Source organism: Physeter macrocephalus, chromosome 7 (assembly GCF_002837175.3).
Source record: "Physeter macrocephalus isolate SW-GA chromosome 7, ASM283717v5, whole genome shotgun sequence".
Classification (NCBI taxonomy): Eukaryota; Metazoa; Chordata; class Mammalia; order Artiodactyla; family Physeteridae; genus Physeter; species Physeter macrocephalus.
The window spans coordinates 118,259,462-118,280,894 of record NC_041220.1 but is presented as its reverse complement, the minus strand read 5'-3'; the positions used below and the strand labels follow the sequence as shown (position 1 = coordinate 118,280,894).

Genomic DNA, 21,433 nt, shown 5'->3' with positions numbered 1-21,433 from the left:
CACAACAGTGAGAGGCCCGCGTACCGCAAAAAAAAAAAAAAAGAAAAAAAAACTTCTCCCCTCTCCCAAGTCAAGCTAGTTTCAGGTTCGAGAGCTTCCATGGCGCATGGAAGGGGCGTGATACCCAACGCTTTTTGCCACCCCACTTCCTCTCCCGCTCACTGGCCCTCCAGGACAGAGCTGTAAGGATCTGTGCAGGTCTGATGCCAGTGGTACAGTTGTAATCTGCACTGCTACCATCTGATGGATGCATCATTGCTGACTCTCCCTCAAGGGGCATCTTTGTGGGTTTTGGACAATTCCTCCTAGGGACCTCTCTGGCGGTAGTTATGCTGTTGATGACTGTGTTCCCCTGGCCGGATGCTTTTAACTGCCTTTCCTGCTCCTGGGCTTCTGGCATTCCACCCGTGTTGGGATCACATTGCCTCCCCAGGTGGGCCTCTTGCGGATTGCCTCTTGTAAGACAGTCAGTCCCTCCTGTGGGCCCACAATCAGTTTTCAGAGAAACATGCATCTTTGTCTGCCGTAGGTGGAAGTATAGCCTGATCACAAAGCGCTCTTTGCTTTGCAATTCCAGGGCGGCTAGCCAGCCGCAGTTTTATGCCTTTAGAGTTAGGTTTAAAATAAGTGGCTGTTCTTATATTTCTCAAAATCTAAGGGATGCACCTCTTCCAGTGTTTCTCTGAGTCACCCTTAATTTGGTACCCTTGGGTAAGCTCCATTCCAGCATTGGGTAGGAGGGGATGCAGGGTGTTCTGACGATTCTTTCCAGAGCAGTTCTCCTTGGTGGTCTCATTACCTGCTCCGATACAGCTGGAAATGAGCAATGGGTTCATGACAGAGATTGACTTCAACTGACCTTTTGGGAAGTACTGAATATATGGTTTTAGCACCCTGTACCTGACAGTTGTTTTGTTTTTAGCTTTCAGGATTTCAGCTAAAACTGAGACGATTTCATTTTAATATCTTGTTTCAGTAGTGTTTTTTCTTTCTCATTTAGGTGGCTACATTAAACCTCATATTTATGCAGGTAGGAAATAAAAGCATCCATAAAATTTGGTAGGCTAGGAATATATGATTAAAATATGTAGAGACAAGAATTTTAGGTCTCTTGAATATTTTAACTTGGGGAGCACACTTTAATAAATGATAGTTTCACTTTCCTTCTCTAATTCAAAGTCTATTATTATTATTAAAAACAATAATTTCTAGTTTAATTACTGTTGACAGTTCATGAGTAGCTAGACTGTAATAAGTTACTTTACCTTAAAAACATCATTCAGTGTCCTGTCTCTGCCTAATAGAAATGCTTACTAATATGTTAATAAAATATGTTGATAAAATGCTTAATAATTTAATAATAAATATGTCTGACATAGGAGTTTTTTCCCCTTAAGTATAAAAATAAGTTATTTCAAATCTGTAGTATTCTCATAGCATAGAAAGGAATGAGTATAGTTTTTCACATATATAAATTTGCTGTTTTTTGCCCTTATTCCTGGCAGAGCCTCTACTGAAAGCCATTTTTCCCCCCTGATTTTCAACTTGGTTATCTTTTTGCTGTGGTTTGTCACTCACAACCGATGTAATATAAGATGTGTATGGCTATTTAATGACTAGTTTTAATAATATAAATGAGTTTCTATTTACTTAAAGAGGAAAGTTAATACACGTTTTGTGTGGTTTTTTAAGTTTAGAATTTAAGCAGTAATTTATCATTCCCTTTTTTTCGTAAGAATAATCAGGAGTATGGAACCAGGTTTAGTAGGGCCTGAAGCTTATGCAATTTGGGACGTTCCCTAAGGAAAAGAAAACAAAATTATAAATACAGAGTTAAACTCAAAATATATATTTAGAATGAAAATAGTCACAAGGAATTGTTTTTTAAAGCTGAGAGATAATGCAAAGCACAACAAAGTCCAGAAAAATAGCAAAAATAAACCTTGCTCTTTCTTCTCAGTGCACATACTTGCAGGGTGAACTGTAGTACAAATTTATATCACGATGCAGCCCTGGGGTGTCCCGTCATCCCATGGCAGGCTGGGACGTGGACATATTCCTGGAAGCGTCCCTACATTGGGATGACTAGCAATAACATAATTATACCCAGAAGTGACTGCAAACCAAGTAAATGTATCATTAAATCCAAACTAAATTGTATCTTCAACTCAACTTCCCCCTAGCTGGATCTCAAAAATGTTCATGCCCACTTCAGTATCACTCAACACAAGGGGAAGTGTGATGGAGGGAATGGAAAGAAATAATGGTTGTAACTGATGGTGTTAAAATATCTTGTTCTGCAAGTTTTATGAAAACACATGAGCATGTAGCTAAGATCCTTTCAGTGGCCTGTGCCTCTGAAAGGCCCTGAGGTTTAAGCTTTGTTAGCTTTGCAGTTATCTCTGGGGGAAATTCATTCACCGAAAAATGGATAACCGAATGTTCCAGATGCTTAAAGGAACCATAAAAATCCATGTTTCTTACATTTCTTTCCTACATTCTTCTAAATTATTATCCAAAGTTATTCTTTTATTTCTATTTTTAATGTTAATATTAAACTACAGAAGGAAGAAGTCCTCTGGAAAACTGTATAAATATCTTAGACTTTTCATGTTTTGAATAAATTGTGTTCTTAACTATTAGAAAAACATGTTTAAGAATAGCAAAATATGTTTACCACAATAAGAAAAGCTAAAAAGAATAGCAAATCCCTGAAGTAAATGCTCTCTTGTGTTAACTGTGCATCTGCCTGTAAACCATCTAGGCCACTGGAAAGAAATGGTAAAGTGTGGGTTGTATATGCTTTGTTTCTCTTCTGGGTCCTTTTAGTCTCTAGGTAGTAAGTTTGAAAGATTTAATGCAACATGTCTCAAGTGATGTAGCTCTATTATGCCCAAACAGGAAATTGGAATTGTGCGGCAAATCCTTCCAAAACAGGTAAAATTACACCTGGGGGGCTTCCCTGGTGGCGCAGTGGTTGCGCGTCCGCCTGCCGATGCAGGGGAACCGGGTTCGCGCCCCGGTCTGGGAGGATCCCACATGCCGCGGAGCGGCGCCTGCGCGTCCGGAGCCTGTGCTCCGCAACGGGAGAGGCCACAACAGAGGGAGGCCTGCATACCACCAAAAAAAAAAAAAAAATTACACCTGGGGAGAGTGCTATGGTATAGATCGAATTGTGGAGACTGACGGCAGAATAACATATTATACAAAATTTATCTCATTGCCTCTTTACAGGAGTATAATTAGAATATTTTTTAAAAATGTGTATGCATTAAATTATTATTATTATTTTAAGATTTTTAAAAATTTATTTATGGCTGCATTGGGTCTTCATTGCTGCGCACGGGCTTTCTCTGGTTGCAACAAGCGGGGGCTATTCTTCATTGCGGTGCACGGGCTTCTCATTGCTATGGCTTCTCTTGCTGTGGAGCACGGGCTCAAGGCACACGGGCTTCAGTAGTTGTGGTACGTGGGCTCGGTAGTTGTGGCTCGCAGGCTCTAGAGCGCAGGCTCAGTAGTTGTGGCACACGGGCTTAGTTGCTCTGCGGCATGTGGGATCTTCCCGGACCAGGGATCGAACCCATGTCCTCTGATTTGGCGGGTGGATTCCTAACCACTGCACCACCAGGGAAGTCCTGGATTAAATTATTGATGTACAATTAAATTAGTGATGTATAGATACATGGAAATATCTTTAATTCTCAATATGCATCGACTAATACCCTCAACTTGTTTCTGTAGGGATTTGTTTTTTATTGATATATTAACAATCACTCAAGACAGAGTAGTTTAAAATGCTGCTATTGACAGACTGTCACCTGTTGTGTGTGAACTCTGTCTGACACCTTGTGTCCTAAATGTCATCTTGGTAAGTTTTGCTCTCCTCCAGTGGACCGGTGGCCTTGACTGTGGGCTGCTGTGGGGACTTTTCCTGGCTCTCTGCCTGTTCTGGATACCACCCTTTTGTTCCTAGACCTCTGGTTTGCTTCTCCTGGTGGGGTCCTCTGGTGACCCTCGCAATGCTAGTTCCTTGCCCTAGCGCGTGCAGTGTGTGATATCTCCACATCAGCAGAGTGGTAGATACACAGGCAGGCAGAGGTACCCCTCGAGAGGGAGGCAGCAATGCCATCAGAGGCTGTGAACCTAGGGGGAGATCTGGCTAAGGTCATCGAGTGCTACAAGGGGCGTCAGCAGGGCTTCCTGCCCACTCCCCTTTATCATCCAGAGGAAATCTACACTCCAGCAACAGTCTCATTTTCAGTGCTTTGTGCCCTGTGTCTGTTCTACACAATTAAGTTCCTGCTTCCCCTCCCAAAGGATAACAGCTCAGTTCAAATTCCTCAGCCCATCACCTAGAACTAGTGAGAGGCTTACTAAGAGACTGTCCTAAGACTTCTGTTAGGTCTGAATGGAGTGTTCCCATCTCCTCACTACATTTTTGGTAGCTGTGTAGTTATTCTATATAATCAGATATTAAACAAACTTTTATATGAAAGTATTTTACATAAGTCACTGTTTACTATTTGCAATTTTAAAAGATCTATAACATATTGTATTCTTGTTTAAATTGCTGCTGAACAGGAGCCTTATAAGATAGGGATTTTGTCTTACATTTGAATAATTTTGTTTAAAGCATTATTTTCATAGATATAATGTCATGTCTTTGAACGAATACCATTATTGTGGTGGAAGAGGGAAAATATTTCTCCTGTAGGACAGTGTAAGAATGGTGCCATCAGATTTCACTATTCCTTTACAGATCTAGGAAATAGTCTAAATATATTATCTACCAGCTCCCTCTGAAACAATATAATGTGATAAATTATTTATCAGAACAGCATTTATTTTGGTTGTGTGAAATGGATTAATGAAAGAATATCATTAGTTTGTATGTAACTGGTTAATTTAATTTGTTTAAAAGTTTTACACTTAGGCAAATAAAAAATGTGTCCTGTATTCTTGTTTATTTTTGAGCTATTTAGAGTATACCATAAAATTGAATAACTATGAGTTTTTGTCCATATTTTACTGTATTGATTTTATCTCTTTCTGACCACTGATATCAGTGGTTCTCCCACTATTTCAGTTGGCCTGAATAGCATAATCAAATGATTTTATGGAAAATCTATTTTCATAGTATATGAGTTCATGTTAAATGAATAATATTTGATGGAATTAATATACTTTTTAATGTATCTTTTAGGAATCTGGTTCTTTTAAAGTTGGACAGATTTTTAGTAATAATAATGATGATACTGTGATTAATTGATTTCCTACTTTGTTCCAAATACAGTGCTTGATGCTAGATATTTTATGCCCACTTGATAGAAGAATCTTTTGAGAGGTCAGGGAACTTTGGCAACCAGATAGCAACTCTTGTCTGCTCTGCTCGGAAACCTGAGATCTTCCTCTCCCTCCAGGATATTAGTGGGTAGCAGAAGTGATGGGAAGTGACCAATACCTGACGTCAGAAAGAATCTAGGTCAAATACATAGTTTAAAAAATCAATTTTATGGTATGGATTAAACATAGTTCAACATAAATGGGTAACGTAAAAGTATAATATTTAATTATGAATTTTAAAAACCTTTTGTTAAATGAATATGACAGCTTTAAATCCATATACATCATGCTCAGGTTTTATAATGAAGTGAACCTTTAAATAGTTCCTTTTAACTTACAGTGTGGTTTTAAATATGACCTACTTAAGTGGACAGAATTTATATTCCTACCAGAGGAAGGCCTCATTTAGCTAGAAGTAATTTCTCTAACAAGAAAAATGTATTCAGAATGTAATCCCAAGACCTCCAGGAATACAACTTCTATCTCAGTATCCATATTATTATAGTGCTCCAGAATCCATATACTAAAGATTGTACCTTTTATTCAGAGAAGATCTCTTCAGGTACTCACTGCCAGGTTATTTGTGGTGGTTTTATATTTCTGTATCCTTGTTGGAGAAACTCAAAGCAATAAGAGATGGCAGCAAAAAAGTGTGAAGAAATAGAAAAGGTATAATAAACAGTTGCAGCAATGCAAAACGTGCAGTGGTTTATATCCGTGTTGTTAAATCTTCCCTCTTCTGAGAATGGATAACCAGCGAGGTTTGGTTTTAGAGGGGGAACAGGAGAGTCTCTTACTTGAGACTGTGGTTGCTTAGAAACCGAACAAATGTGAAAAAAGGTTGAGAATCAAGTTGGGCTGGTGGTAGTGCAGAAGAGAGAGAAGCAGGATTCAAATAGGTAGATCTGAGGCGTTGACCTCAAACTGGAGCATTGGGCCAGGGAAGAACCAAGGAGATAGGAGCAGGGAAGGCAGCAGCTTAAGCTGGGAAGCCCAAAGGCCAGCAGAACAAAAAGTAATGGTGGAATTGGATTTTAAACTTTCCATTTTTATGGGCCTCAGAGGTGACTCCTCCATAATTTCTATATAAGATGATTTTAGGGGTGGGGATGTTTGTAGGAAGGGGGAGCTAGAAGAGTTAAACCCTCTTGGGTGTAGCAAACCCATGTCTTCCTTAGGCTGTGTGTTTACACGTTTGTGTGAACGTGCGTGTGCCTGTGCGTGTGTGTGTGTGTGTGTGTGTGTGTGTTGTTGTGGAGGGAGAGGTGGTAAGTGACCAATTATGACGGAAGGCCAAACTCCTCCCCTGCCCAAACCATCTGTTGGCATTGCCTGTACCGGCAAGGTCATTCCACACGCAGGGACGGGGGCAGATTGGGACACAGGGCAGCGACCTGTGGGCTTTCACACCTCAGCAGCCTCTGAGGGCTTTACTGAAATACTGCAGAGTAATAATGGAGGCGAATAATGATGACCCTATGATGTCAAAAACATTAAATTATATGTCATCTGTGTAAGAAAGCAATGACTATTAGATTGCCCCCCCCCGCCCCCCCAGCACACACACACTCAAGAGGTTAACATTTTAAAGTTTTATCATTTGAGGGGGTAGTTACTTTTAAAATTTACTTACTGACAAAAGCTCATTCCCTGAGGCTGCCAGATAAATAAGTTGTTGCTTTACATAGCTTTAATGATACTCATTGCTTTTCAAAGGTGATTCAAGGCTAGCACTTTAATTTCACTTGTGATCAGAGTTATTTTGCATAAAGATTAAAATTTGACTTGGAACAGGAGTGAAGGATTTATTTTATTTGGTCCAAATTCACATTTTTTTACCTCACTTGAAATAAAATATCTTATTAAGTATCAAAAAGTACCTTAAAGCTGGAAAGAAATAACATTTTCTCAAAATTCTCAGAAACTCTTTTAAAATCCGGAGTTCTCTGTACTGGGTAATATTATTCCCCACTGATTCTTTGTCAAAACTGAACAGTAATATATTTTCCTTAAGGCATTTTTATACGGTAAGTCTTCCACCATATATTGCTAACAGCATGTACCTTATCAGGCCTGACAAGATTGCAGCTTGATGAGTTATACTTTTATTCATATAACATTGTGGACTTGAGCTTCAAAGGAATAATAAAGCCAAACTATTATAGGTTGAGTACTTTAATAAATATTAAATGATAAATGAAGCTGGTTCTACACTAGCTGTAGGGTGTGTGGATAATAAAAGAAAATCTTCAAATGGTGATACACAGTATTATGGATGTCTTTCCTGCCTTTTGTAATCTGTCTTTGCCTGTTACCATTGTAGTTGTAAGTGCTGGGAATGATGAGGCAGGGTGTATGATTTTTCTTCCCCACTGAATTAGAAGTAGAGGAAATTTTAAATGTAAAACTAATTTTTCTCTTTAGCAGGATAAATACAGAAGTGCGCTTTGGTAATAATAGGCACTTCATCACTCCTCCTCACCTACCCACTCCCTCCAAAGTTGTGAACTTGATGTTGAATGTGAAGCACACCAAGCAATATGCATTTCCATTTAATGAAAACTTTAGTTCTGTCATCATGTTTGAGATGTCACAACATGCCCTGACAGAAGAGTGCAGAATGCCTTATGTCTCATAGGAGATCACTAAGTGATGTGATTGTATGGAAGAAAAAGTAAGTGAAGCTGGGTATGAGAGAGAAGCTCATGAAAACCCCAGTCCTCCTAGTCAGATGTGGCACACACCCTCTAAGATGGCCCTGATGGTCCTTGCTTCCTCCTATTCCTGCCCTTCTGTAATTACTTCCCCTTAAAAGTGGGCCAGCTTAGTGACTCGCTTCTAACCAAGCACATATGGCAAGTGTGATATCCGTCACTTCCTGGGGTTAGGCTAGATGAGATAGGGCCTTCCCTTTTGCTAGCAGACTCTCTCTTTCCCTTGTTGGTTTTGACGAAGCAAGTTTCCATGTTGGCACGTGGCAAGGAAGTGAGGGCAGCCAGCGGCCAGCCTGGAACTAAGACCCTCAGCTCAACAACTCTTGAGGAACTAAATACTGCCTCCAACTATGTGGGCTCAGAAACAGATCCTTCCCAGTTAAGATTTTCGATGAGACCCCAACCCTGGCTGACACCTTCACCGCAGCCTTGTGGGAGACCCTAAAGCAAAGGGCTCAGTTAAAATATGCCCAGGTTCCTGACACACAGAAAACGCAAGATTAAAAATACGTATTGTTTTAAGCTTCTAAGTTTGTAGTAATTTTTAATACAGCGATAGAAAACTAACACTTAGGTCTATTAGTTAGCTAGAGGTTGCCATAACAAAGTACCACAGGTGAGGTGGCTTGAACAACAGAAATTTATTTTCTCACATTATGGAGGCTAGAAATCCAAGATCAGGTGTTGGCAGGGTTGGTTTCTTCTGAGGCCTCTCTGTTTGGCTTGTAGATGGCCGTCTTCTCCCTGTGTCTTCACATGGTCTTCCCTCTTGGCATGTCAATATCCTCAACTCTTTAACTCTCTTTCTTTTAAGGACACCAGTCGTATGGCATCGGGGCCTACCTTAATGACCTCATTCTAACTTAATTACCCCCTTTAAAGACCCTATCTCCAAATACAGTCTCATTCTGGGGTACTGGGGGTTAGTTCAGCATATGAGTTTTACAGGGACACGGTCCATAAGAATAGGCTATATAAAATTCTATAATTATGTTTCTCTCTTTAGCTAAGACACTATACCACTCACTTATTGTCCAAAGGTCTTTTGCTATCTTGTTTTTCTTTATTTTCACATGATTATATATGTATTAGATGATGTATAGCTCACATGGTTTAGCATATATATTTGCATTTTCCTGTCTCCATAACAAAATTGTAATTCCTCTAAGCATGTATTTTTCATATGCTTTACATAGGCTACTTTACAATATTTAAGATGGTGTTAGATACATTTTCAAAATCTGGTTTAACATTTTGCGTTTATTTGTATATTTCTAAATAACAATATTCTAGAAGTAGCTTGTCTTAAGAGTGAAGACTGTTGGCAGGGCAGGAATAAAGATGTAGACATAGAGAATGGACTGGAGGACTGCAGGACGGCGAGGGGAAACTGGAAGCTGGGGTGAAGTGAGAGTAGCATTGACATATACACACTACCGAATGTAAAATAGTTAGCTAGTGGGAAGCAGCGGCATAGCACAGGGAGATCACCTTGGTGGTTTGCGATGCCCTAGAGAGGTGGGATAGGGAGGGTGGGAGGGAGGCTCAAGAGGGAGGGGATATGGGGACATATGTATGCATATGGCTGATTCACTTTGTTGTACAACAGAAACTGACACAGTATTGTGAAGCAATTATACTCCAATAAAGATCTATTTAAAAAAATAAAAATAAAAAAGATTTTCAAAAAAAAGAATAAGCTTTGGGGATCTCAGAGGGAGTAAGACACAGCACCCACCCTTAAAGAATTCACGCCCTCATGAGGAAGCTGTAAGGGCTTTCCTTCCGTGAAATTTGAGGTCATTCCAAAATATTTTGCAGACTGTGGAAGGAAAGGGTCTGACTCTCAATGATTTAACAAACATGGATACCATTAAAATATTTGACTTCTTAAAAAAAAAAAAGAATGAAGACTGTTAAAACGATAGGGGGTTTGAAGAATTTATATTTATTTGAAGTACTTGTAGTTCTAGATGGTAAGGCCAGAGAATATGTCTTTATATTTGGTAATCCAGGTATAATGGATATACTGTTAGATCCTATCCAACGCTATGCTGATTCTTTAAAACACTATTTCTTTTTGAGCTATCTATAACACTGTATATGTTTAAGATATTTTCCTAAATTGTCAAAAAAATAAGTATTATTATGAAATAGTTCTTTATAATGTATACCAGTGGTTCTCAAAGTGTGGCCCACAGACCCAGGAGTCCCCAAAACCCTCTTAGGGGATGTACAAGGTCAAAACTATTTTCATAATAAAACTAAGACATTATCTGCCCTTTTTTTTGGTATGCATTGACATGTATACATATTACGCAAAAGAAATAGTGCATAAAATTGCCGAGGCCTCTGCATGAATCAAGGCAGTGACATCAAACTATACTATTGGACTCTATTTTTCAACAACATGCACTCACAGACCAAAAAAAAAAACTCATTTCACTTAAAATTGTCCTTGATGAACCGATTAAAATTATTACTGTTATTAATTCTTGACCTTCCATCACACATCTCTGGAACATTCTGCATGACTCAGTGGGAAGAATGCATAAAGCACCTCTATTCCATATTGAAGTACAATGATTATCTCAAGGAAAAACACCTGCACAGTTGTTTGAGTTGGGAGCTGAATTAGCTGTTTCTTCATGGAACACCATTTTTATTTGAAATAACAACTGAACAGCTAGCTATGATTATTCAGATTTAGGTTTTCGACAGACATTTTCTCAAAAATGAACAAAGTGAGCCTATCGCTTCAAGGAAAACAACGGGTAGCATTTATTGCCAATAACACAGTTCAAGCTTTCAAACAAAAATTAAAATTTTGGAAAACTTGTATCTGCCCATGAGAACTACACTCATTCCCAAATTTAAAGAATTTTCTGACGAGATTAATGGTGATATTAACAGTTGTTACTTTTCTGATAGTGTGTAATGAAATGTGTCCGCAAAAACTATATAACATACTGAACCAATATTTTCCAGATGATCACTGCATCATATTTTAAAATTATGCCTGAGTAAAAGTCTCAAAGTGCAAGAAAGAACAATGGATTTTAATGTAGCAGGGTAAAATTTTATTACATTGGACAATATACAGTGTTGAAAATAAATTTGATTTAAAGTTTATAACTTCATTGATATGATTCATAAAGTTTATTGATAAGGTTTCAGGTTTCACATTGCAACTAACCTTTAAGAAACTGCCATTCATGGAGTTTTGGTATAATATTAAAGAATAACATCCACAATTATCTGTAAAAGCTATTACGACACTTCTTCTTTGTCCAACTATATAACCTTGTGAGTCAGATTCTCTTCATACACACAACATATTGCAGCATATTGAATATAGAAGCAAACATGAGAGTACAGATGTTGTCTGTGAAGCCAGACATGAAAGAGATTGGAAAAATTTAACAGTGCCACTTTTCTCACTTTTTTTTGGAGGGGAGAGAGGAATATAGTATTTTTCATGAAAAATATGTTACTGTGCTGGAGTTGGAAAATCAGCATTTTGCTGCCATCATAGTAAAGACTGGTTCAGGCAAGAATCATCACTGATGCTAAATCTAGGGGGAAATTTTTATGAAGAGCAAGATGTTTTCATGGTCTTAAAATGTCTTCCCACATACTTGTTACTTATAAGGCAAAATTAAAAAGATAATTATTTAGCAAAGAAATTCAACAGCACCTTGACCTGTGATCCAAGTTATCATCACTTTTGAGGAGCAGTTGGACAATGTGTATCTCCAGATGTGATAGCCTAGAAGGATAATGTTCTAGCTGAGAACACATAGTTGAGAACACATGTTGTAGCTGCAAACACATAGCCTCAATCAAATCATGAGTAAACATTTGACAAAACCAAAATGAGAAATATTCTCTTTATAAAATAGACACGATGGTATTCTTCAAAAATGTCAGGTCATAAAAGGCAGAGGGAAACTGTGGAAATATTCCAGATTAAAGGAGATAAAGAGAAATGACAACTAAATGCTGTACCTGACCCTAGACTGGATCCTGCATTAAAAGGAGAAAAATGCTATAAAGGACATCATTGGGTTAAATTGAGAAAATTGGAGTGTGGATGGTAAATTATTGTCTTAATGTTAAATTTGCTGAAGTTGATAACTGTACTATGATTTTAAGAGAATATCACAGTTCTTAGGAATACACACTGAAATTTTAGGGGTAAAGGACCTTGATGTTTATAACTTACCTTCAACTGGTTCATTAAAAAATGATTTTGGGTATAAATATAAACATTTATATTTATATATACGTGTGTCAGTTAGATAAATATATGTATACATATACACGAACATATACAGGGAGGGAGAGAGAGTGTAAATGATGTAAAAAATGGGTAAAATGTTAATAATGTGTCTGAATAAACAGTACACAGGTGTTTTTTGTACTATGCTTTTTTTAAAATTAATTTTTATTTGAGTATAGTTGCTTTACAATGTTGTGTTAGTTTCTACTGTACAGCAAGATGAATCAGTTATACGTATATATATCCCCTCTTTTATGGATTTCCTTCCCATTTAGGTCAACACAGTGCATTAAGTAGGGTTCCCTGTGCTATACAGTATGTTCTCATTAGTTATCTATTTTATACATAGTATCAATAAGGTATATGTGTCAATCCCAATCTCCCAATTCCTCCCCCCACTCCTTGGTATCCATACATTTGTTCTCTACGTCTGCGTCTCTATTTCTGCTTTGCAAATAAGATCATCTATACCATTTTTCTAGATTCCACATATATGCGTTAATAGATGATATTTGTTTTTCTCTTTCTGACTTAACTTCACTCTGTATGACACTCTCTACACACCGTATGACACTCTCTAGGTACATCCACATCTCTACAAATGACCCAATTTCATTCCTTTTTATGGCTGAGTAATATTCCATTGCATATATGTGCCACATCTTCTTTATCCATTCCTCTGTTGATGTACACTTAGGTTGCTTCCATGTCCTGGCTATTGTAAATAGTGCTGCAATGAATATTGGGGTGCATGTTGTACTATTATTATTCTTTAAATTTTCTGTAAGTTTCAGTTATTTCCAAATAAAAGTTTAAAAGTTAAATGCAGTCACTTACGTTAATGTAATGGGTTCATTATTGTTTTTAAGTGAATTTATGAATATATGTTTAAAGTTTGCCTCAATTTTATTTCTAATAAAGTAAAGTAAACATTAATAGATCTAATCCACATAAACAAAAGCTTCGGGGGGGGTCTTTGATAATTTTTAAGAGTGTTAAGGGGTTCTGAGACCACAGTGTTTGAGGACCATTGGCATAAACTGTGTGCGTGGTTAGGTAGGTGCCCCCCTCATTCTCTTTAGGCTGTTTTATGACACTAGTTAATGAGAGCAGATTTTGTAGATGCCACTTATGAATATTATAATCTTAACCTCTCTCTGCCTTAGTTTTTGTACTTGTAAAGTAGGGATAATAATATTGTCTATCTTAGAGGGCTATTGTAAGGTTTAAATCATTTCCTCTATGTAAAGGCTTTCAGTAAGGACCACACTCTACTGTTCTTATTGGCAACATGCATTTCTGCGGTGTTCTTGCCTCTCTCTGCCATTTATTTTGTGTTTTGGCGAGTGATTTTCCTTATAATTATGTGCATATGAACTACTACAAAGAAACCAAGAAGAGTATCAGATGTTTTTTTAAATGCAAGTTTACAGTAGTCTGTGCCCCTTCAAGGAAATGGTTAGGGAAACAGAGCAGGGTGGAGACGAGCAAGCAGTTTGGTGTTTGGGGAGTTCTTGGTATATGGAAAAGCATCATACGTCTAGGAAGTTGGATTAAAAATTGTGGGAAGAGTATTTGATAGAAAATATGACTGGACAGGGAACACTTTGTTGTTAGGGATAAACTGGGATTAACCCTATTTAGCACTGGTTCCATTGGCATTCCACTTGCCAGATAGGTATCCTTTGCTTAAATGTGTATGCCTATATTGGCATATTTAAGTTGTTGTAACAGTATATACCTAGGGTAGGGATAAGAAAGAATACTATTGTTTTGTGCCATTTTTACTGTTTTCCCCAGCAAAAGTCTAAATTCAGCTCTGTTTTATACCTCATTCTATCAAGCTTCAAGCCAATAAAAAATAATTATATTGTTGAACTCTTGTGTTCACATAGTTCCAAATTCAAATGATGACTTTTTTTTTTAAAAAAAAGAAACCAAAGAATAAGTAAATGTGAAGGCTTTATGTCATTTTGATATGCTGTTTAGTGTCATTTAATCTCTTTTGCTAAATGCTGTGATTTATTTTTCTATTTTTTTAATAGATCATCAGAAACTGGAAAGGGAAGCTAGAATCTGCCGTCTTTTGAAGCACCCCAATATTGGTAAGGAAATGTTTTCAGCATATTTTAAATATTAACTAAAATTTTACATTATGTAATTTTACCACAATTTAAAAAAATATTAATTTAATAAACTAGAATATTTTCAATTAACAAATAGTTTCCTAACTTTTGATCTTGGTTACATTTGTTTCTTCAAAGTTTTTTTAAAGTTTTTCAAAAGGTAACAGTTCTTTCATACAAACACTTTAAAAATAATATAAGGTATTACTAGTTGAATAGTGCTTTTATGTATCTTTAAGGATTGTTCAGCTGCTGCTACTGAAGTGCAGAGAGACAGAACTTACGCCATTATATTAGTCACCTAAGTTACTTTTCACCTATCCTGTGAAATGTTTACCTCGTAATCATTGATACTATTCAAGAAACTAGTAAAATTGTTTTAGAATATTAACCCTCATGAATATAATGGCATGATAATGTTCAAAACTAAAAAATATTGATGAATATAAAACAAATGCAAGAAAGAAACAAAGGTAAGAAGAAGCTATATTCTGTGACAATAGTTTTATTTTCGAAAAATGTTACCGTCCCAGCTCTGTCAGTTCTACTGTCAGCCAAAGTGTTTCTGACATGCAAGGTGTGAGAGAGGGAGTAATCATGTGGTAGAATTAGCAAAATCATTCACTGAGAAGGTTTATATTTCTCTATTTTTATGTATAGGGCCATTCAGTGTCTATTCCTTCCTTGAAGTTTTTAATATCCTGCATTTTGTGGGTTACTTAAATAGACACTAACAAGTAAATCGATGCGTTAACAAACTAGCAGCTGTCTAATAAGAGCCTTCTGGTTTAGAGAGGAAACAAAATAACTTCTGAAATGTAAATATACCTTTTTATAAGTATTTTACCCTGATAAAAGTCTATGGCATTTCTTGGTTGGCTGTATTATTTTCCTAGGTCTGGCATAACAAAGTACCACACACTGGGTAGCTTAAACAGAGAAATGTATTTTCTCATAATTCTGGAAACAAGAAGTCTGAGGTCAAGGTGTAGGGAGGGTTGGTTTCTTCTGAGACCTCTCTCCTTGTCTTGTAGGTGGCCATCTTCTCTCCTTGTGTTTTTACATGGTCTTCCTTCTGTATGATGTCTCTTTTTAAATTTCTTCTTCATGTAAGGGCACTAATCATATTGGATTAGGGTCCATCCTAATGACCTCATTTTAACTTAACTACTCTTTTAAAGACCCTAGCTCCAAATATAGTCCCATGCTGAGGTACTGGGAGTTAGGATTTCAACATGAATTTTGGAGGGACACAATTCAGCCCATAATATTGGCTAAAGAGAAATTATACAATAATGACTCACTATAGTTCAAAGAGTGTTTTCCTTGCTCAGGTTTAAGATAAAATGCAATCTTAGTTTACTGAACTTGTCATTCTTATGAAAGAGAGTTTTTTTTGTTTGTTCGTTGTTTTGTTTTGTTTTGTTTTGTTTTTGCGGTTCGCGGGCCTCTCACTGTCGTGGCCTCTCCCATTGCGGAGCACAGGCTCCGGATGCGCAGGCTCAGTGGCCATGGCCGTTTTGTTTTTAATCAGGATCCTTCTATGAAACTCAATTTAAAAAAAAAAAATTTATTTTATTTATTTTTGGCTGCGTTGGGTCTTCGTTGCTGCGTGCGGGCTTTCTCTAGTTGCGGCGAGTGAGGGATACTCTTTGTTGTAGTGTGCAGGCTTCTCACTGTGGTGGCTTCTCTTGTTGTGGAGCACGGGCTCTACGTGTGTGGGCTTCAGTAGTTATTGGCCCTAGAGCTCAGGCTCAGTGGTTGTGGTGCACAGGCTTAGTTGCTCTGCAGCATGTGGGATCTTCCTGGACCAGGGCTAGAACCAATGTCCCCTGCATTGGCAGGCGGATTCTTGGGAAGCCCTGAAACTCAATTTTTATAGATAATGAAAGTAGTTGCCTTCATTTCCTCTAGCAGACCACAGTTAAACCAAAGAAACAAAAAGTAAGACAAGAATGATTTGCATTTTGACACCCCATGCAGAATGACCTTCCCAAGAAAGGGGAAGTCATACACTGGGGAAAGTTCTAAAGTTTTGTGACATCACACCATCAACACACTCTGACACAATATAGCATTTTTTCAGGGCTCCATAGCAGCCAACGTCATAGCTCCTTGGTTGCCTCACTTGAGATTTTCTTCTCTCTCAGGTCGTTTGAACTCTCAGACCCATTTCTAACCACAAGAGAGAGTTTTAGTGATCTTATGCTTCAGGGTATAAATCACAGATATATTAAACTTCTAAGACACAATCTCAACCATAACAGTGGCAAATTCACTCATATCATTCATTTACTTAACAAATTAATCTTCTGGGAATATAGTGGGGGACTTCCCTGGTGGTCCAGTGGTTAAGATTCCACACTTCCACTGCAGAGTGTGTGGGTTTGATCCCTGGTTGGGGAATTCAGATCCTGCATGCCGCCCGATGCAGCCAAAAAAAAAAAAATTGGTTCGTTTTCATAATATTCTGGGAATATGGTGGGAACACAACAGGCTAATATTCCTGCCCCAATGGAGCTTGCATTGTTGGGGTAGACAGACTGTAAACAAAGTATAGGATGTTAGATTGTGATATAGTTACTAGGAGAGAAAACAGGGAAAGGGAAAAGGTATGTTGGGGCATTACATTTTAAATAGTTTATCAGTATAACTTTATTGAGAATGAAACGAGTGAAAACCTAAAAACCAGGAGGACACAAGTCATTTGGCTCTCTGGGGAAAAAAAAGCTTTCCAGGCAGAGGGAAGAAACTGCCTTTGTAAACAGGCCCTGAGGCAGGAGCTTGCTCAGTGGATTCCACCAAAGCTTTTTTTGTTTTTTCTAATTGGAGAAATGAGGATAAGTTGTTTTTCATTTTATCTTAATCGATGGGTCTTCGTATCATATAATGTGACAATGTTGTATTTACTCATGTAAAGAAAAATGATGAGACAACAACAGTAATGCCATACAATAGTAAGCAGCTGCAAACAAAGGTGTGCTTTACAGATAGATTCCACAGTGGACATCTGTGGGTGGACTGGGATGGGTGTGCAGTGAGCAGAACATGGCTGTTCCTGTGGAGATCTTGGTGCTGTTGACACTTTCATAGAGATTACTTGCACTTACTCGCTGCTAGTTCAGATTACGAAGGAAGACAGCATTTGGTCTTGATTTCCCTGAAGTAGGTAGTCTATCTAAATAATATAAGACTCTTATTCTCTTCTTCTGTTATTTGCTTGGTTTTCTTAAAATCTGTCAGGTTTTATAACTTCAAGGAAGGAAAGACTGTTTTTGTCCATTTTTTCCCCTGTGAAAATTGGCTTGTTACATTTTTATTTTTTTGTGTCTCTCTCGGCACAGAATCGATAATCTGAGAATTTATAGCGAGTAAAAGGTTTGTCCCAAAGAAACATATTAAACCAACTAAAAGTGGTCGTTCACTAAACCACTTTCTTTTCTTCAGTGTTTTTTTTTTAATGTTTTTCTGATTTTCAAAGTAATATACACATTTAGTGGAAAATTTGGAAGACACAATCATGTATGAAGAAGAAACTAGAGGAAACAATTTTTAACATTTATATTCATTTCTGTCTTTTATAATAAATCTGTATATTGCTAATTTTCAGCATTCTCTTGTGTGCATTTTCATAACTCTTTAGATAAACCATGAAAATATAATTTTTAATTGTCTAACTCAACAAAATTTATTGAGTGTGTAGCCAATGCCAGGCCATGTTCTAGGCTCAACACACTGGTGATGAAGCAGCAATCAAGAGAGACAGTGTTCCTGCTTTTCCCAAGCCTTGCACCCTAGTGTAAGGAGATAGGCCATAAACAAATAAACCATTGTAATAATGTCATAGGGTTTGGTTCTGTGCAGAGAATTAAAAATAGGGTAATTTGATACCGGGGCATTGGGTGGCTACTGTCAAAGAGAGACAGAATCAGTAACTAGTGAAAGGCGACAGATAGATTTTATTCAATATTACTGGAGTTGAGTAAATTCCAATTATAGCAAAGACAGCTGGAGATTTTATGGCCAAGGAGCAGAATGAGAGGTCAGTGGGTGGAAAATTATTAAGAGGAGATATCAAAAGTAGGGGGATTCTTTGGAAAATGGCCTAGAATAACAAGATTCTTATTAATGGCAGACCAAGAATTTAGATATCAAGGAAGGATGATGAGGAACTCGATCAGATATCAAGGTTGAGCAAAAATCAAGAGTGTGGGAGGATGACTTATCGGGTAGCTTTGGCAGTTGAGGACAGGGCCTCAAAGGGCAAGACTTAGCTGAAAAGAGGGCTTAAAGGAGCCTCTTTAAAGTTTGGTCAAGGAGAGAGTCTTTGTCACTACTTTAGAGTGGCTTGTCTGGCACAGTATGTATGCGGAGGTCACACTTCAACTGATATCTCAGTGACAGGAAGAACCGTCCTGGGAAAGCTCAGGGAGGAAGGGTTGCAAGCAGAGGGGGCTTCCCTTGTTAGGGGAGGAGTTGGGGACCAGCGTGTGCCCCGCCCTGGGTGAACCGGAGATGACCTGAGATGAGTCAGAAGGCGAGGTGGTGCCTGGTGGTAGGGCTTTGTAAACCGGGTTAGTGTGTTTGGGTTTTAGCCTAAGTGCAGCGGGAAGCCAGCGGAAAGATCTTAAGCGAGAGAAGCGTGTCTCAGTCTGATTTGCTCTGTCTGCAGTGTGTGAAATGGGTTGTAGTCACCTGAGCAGAGTCAGGGATAATAGTGCTCCACCAGTTCATCAGAATCTAGTTTTTATCACCTCCATCTTCTTGGGTAAGAATTGAAATAGCTCCAAGGTGGCACTCTTCTCTGTGTGGGCCACACAGTCTCTGAAAAGCACCACGTATCTTTGGGCTCCGCAAATCTGAAAGTGCAGGCAGTTTCCTAAGCAGCTCCGTCTTTTCTCTGCCTTTGGAGCAGCTAGTCAGACAATTTTGTTTGAACAGACTGGAAGGATTATAGCTAACTCTAAAGTAACATTATGGTGCTGATGAAATTTGGAGAGAACACCTGACCTCATGCTTCTGTTAATTAGCTCGTTTTGATCATTATGTTCATCTTTTATTTGAATAAAATGGCTGATTTTCTCTTGAGGTATAAACAAATTCATGGTAAATGAGAGAGTTTGAGCTGTATGTCAGCATATTTACAAAATAAGGGGAAAATACCTTTCAGGTAGAGAAATAAAATACTTAAGGTAATATCCAAATTGTTGTCAAAATTATTCTGTATTTCAATTGTTTTTGTGCTTGATCTTTAATAAGCATTATTACTTATTTATTGAAACCTATAGTGGAGCCCAAATAAGTAAAAACAGTAAGGAAAAACTAGGAAGACAGGCAAAACACTCACTAAATTCAACTATAGGAATCTGAAAAGAAGTAGACTGGGGAAAGAAAAGAAAAAATATCAAGAGCTTTAATCTGACGAATTTGATGTCCTAAGTGAGAAAATACCTACTTAAAATCCTTTATTTTCAAGGAGATCAATATTTGAGACAACTCTGCAGTTGGTGGTATGAAAAATTTTGTTACTAGGTTATCTCATTCTCTAAAGACTTGAATTTATGCTTTGTGTAGATGTTGGAAAGATCAAGATAAGTTTTTTGAAAGTTTGATGAAACCTTTATATTTGTAGAAGATCAGTATCACCTTTTAAGGTAAGCCTTTGCTGATAAGGCTTACCTTATCAGAGAGCCAATAGAAGGGCTGTGTGGTCTTTTAAAATCTAGTCTGTATTAGTGCCCTGGGACCCCTAGTACAATGAGTTAACCTTCCTGAGAGCATATTCTCTTAATGATTACATCCTTTCTACTACCTCTCACAGCTACTACCCTAAACACATAAACACGATCACTCATATGTTATTATAAAGTGCAATAGAAAATTAAAGACGTATTAATGGAAAACTCTATAGACTCAGTGGACCCCACGTTATTCTACTTCTGACACTGGTCTGTTCTGTGAACTGCTGAAGCACATCCCATCTGCTCATTAACTTCTAGCTGTTTTTGTTGTAAAGCAGAGAAAACTTTGATCACTTTATTTCCTTCTGAGAATTATTAGAGTTAAATAATGCATCTTATCATTTTGGTGAGGAGTTAATAAACTTTGGAAGATATTTAATGTAAATAAACAACTGAATAAATTATTAGGGGGCATTACTCACCAAGTAGTACCTAACTAATCATTTTAATTTATTTTTTAATTGAGGTACAGTTGATTTACAATATTATGTGTTTCAGGTATACACCATAGTGATTCACTTTTTAAAGGTTATACTCCATTTATAGTTATTCTAAAATATTTGCTGTAGTCACTGTGCTGCACAGTATATCACTGTAGCTTATTTATTTTATACATAGTAGTTTTTACCTCTTAAAACCCTACGTCTGTCATGCCCCTTGCCCCTCCCCACCCTGCACCGTTACCCACTAGTTTGTTTTCTACATCTGTGAGTCTGCGTCTGTTTTGCTGTATTCACTAGTTTGTTTTATTTTTAAATTTCATATATAAGTGATTTTATACAGTTAATTAATCATTTCTTGATGTTTAGTAGTTTCTTCCTGGGAGGTGGGGAAACTCAATAGTGGGAAAACATAGTTCAGAAACTGTTATGTATTATGTATATGATGTATACTGTGTATATATATTGTATATAATGTTATGTAATATATATTATATATAAATAATCAGAATTATAATATTGCAAGAAGTGAGATCCCATAGATTATCTAGTACAAACTCAATTTTTTTTTTTTTTAATAATTAGGGAAGCTCTTCTCAATAAAGCTGGGGAAAAAATTTTTTTTAAATAATTAGGGAAACTAAAGTTTTCTGAATCTATATGACTTATCCAAAGTCACACTTTTTTTTTTTTTTTTTTTTTTTGGTGGTATGCGGGCCTCCCTCTGTTGTGGCCTCTCCCGTTGCGGAGCACAGGCTCCGGACGCGCAGGCTCAGCGGCCGTGGCT

General features: G+C 37.5%; 1 protein-coding gene across 33 annotated transcripts in view; it reads left to right on the top strand.

Annotated features, from left to right (window-relative positions):
* CAMK2D (calcium/calmodulin dependent protein kinase II delta) overlaps nucleotides 1-21,433 on the top strand; it is a 321,127-nt gene that overhangs the window by 99,076 nt on the left and 200,618 nt on the right. For all 33 annotated transcript variants that reach the window (XM_055086199.1, XM_028492203.2, XM_028492202.2 and 30 more), the window contains exon 3: nucleotides 14,385-14,444. In XM_055086199.1, the coding sequence (XP_054942174.1) occupies nucleotides 14,385-14,444 (60 nt within the window). The remainder of the gene's footprint in view (nucleotides 1-14,384; nucleotides 14,445-21,433) is intronic.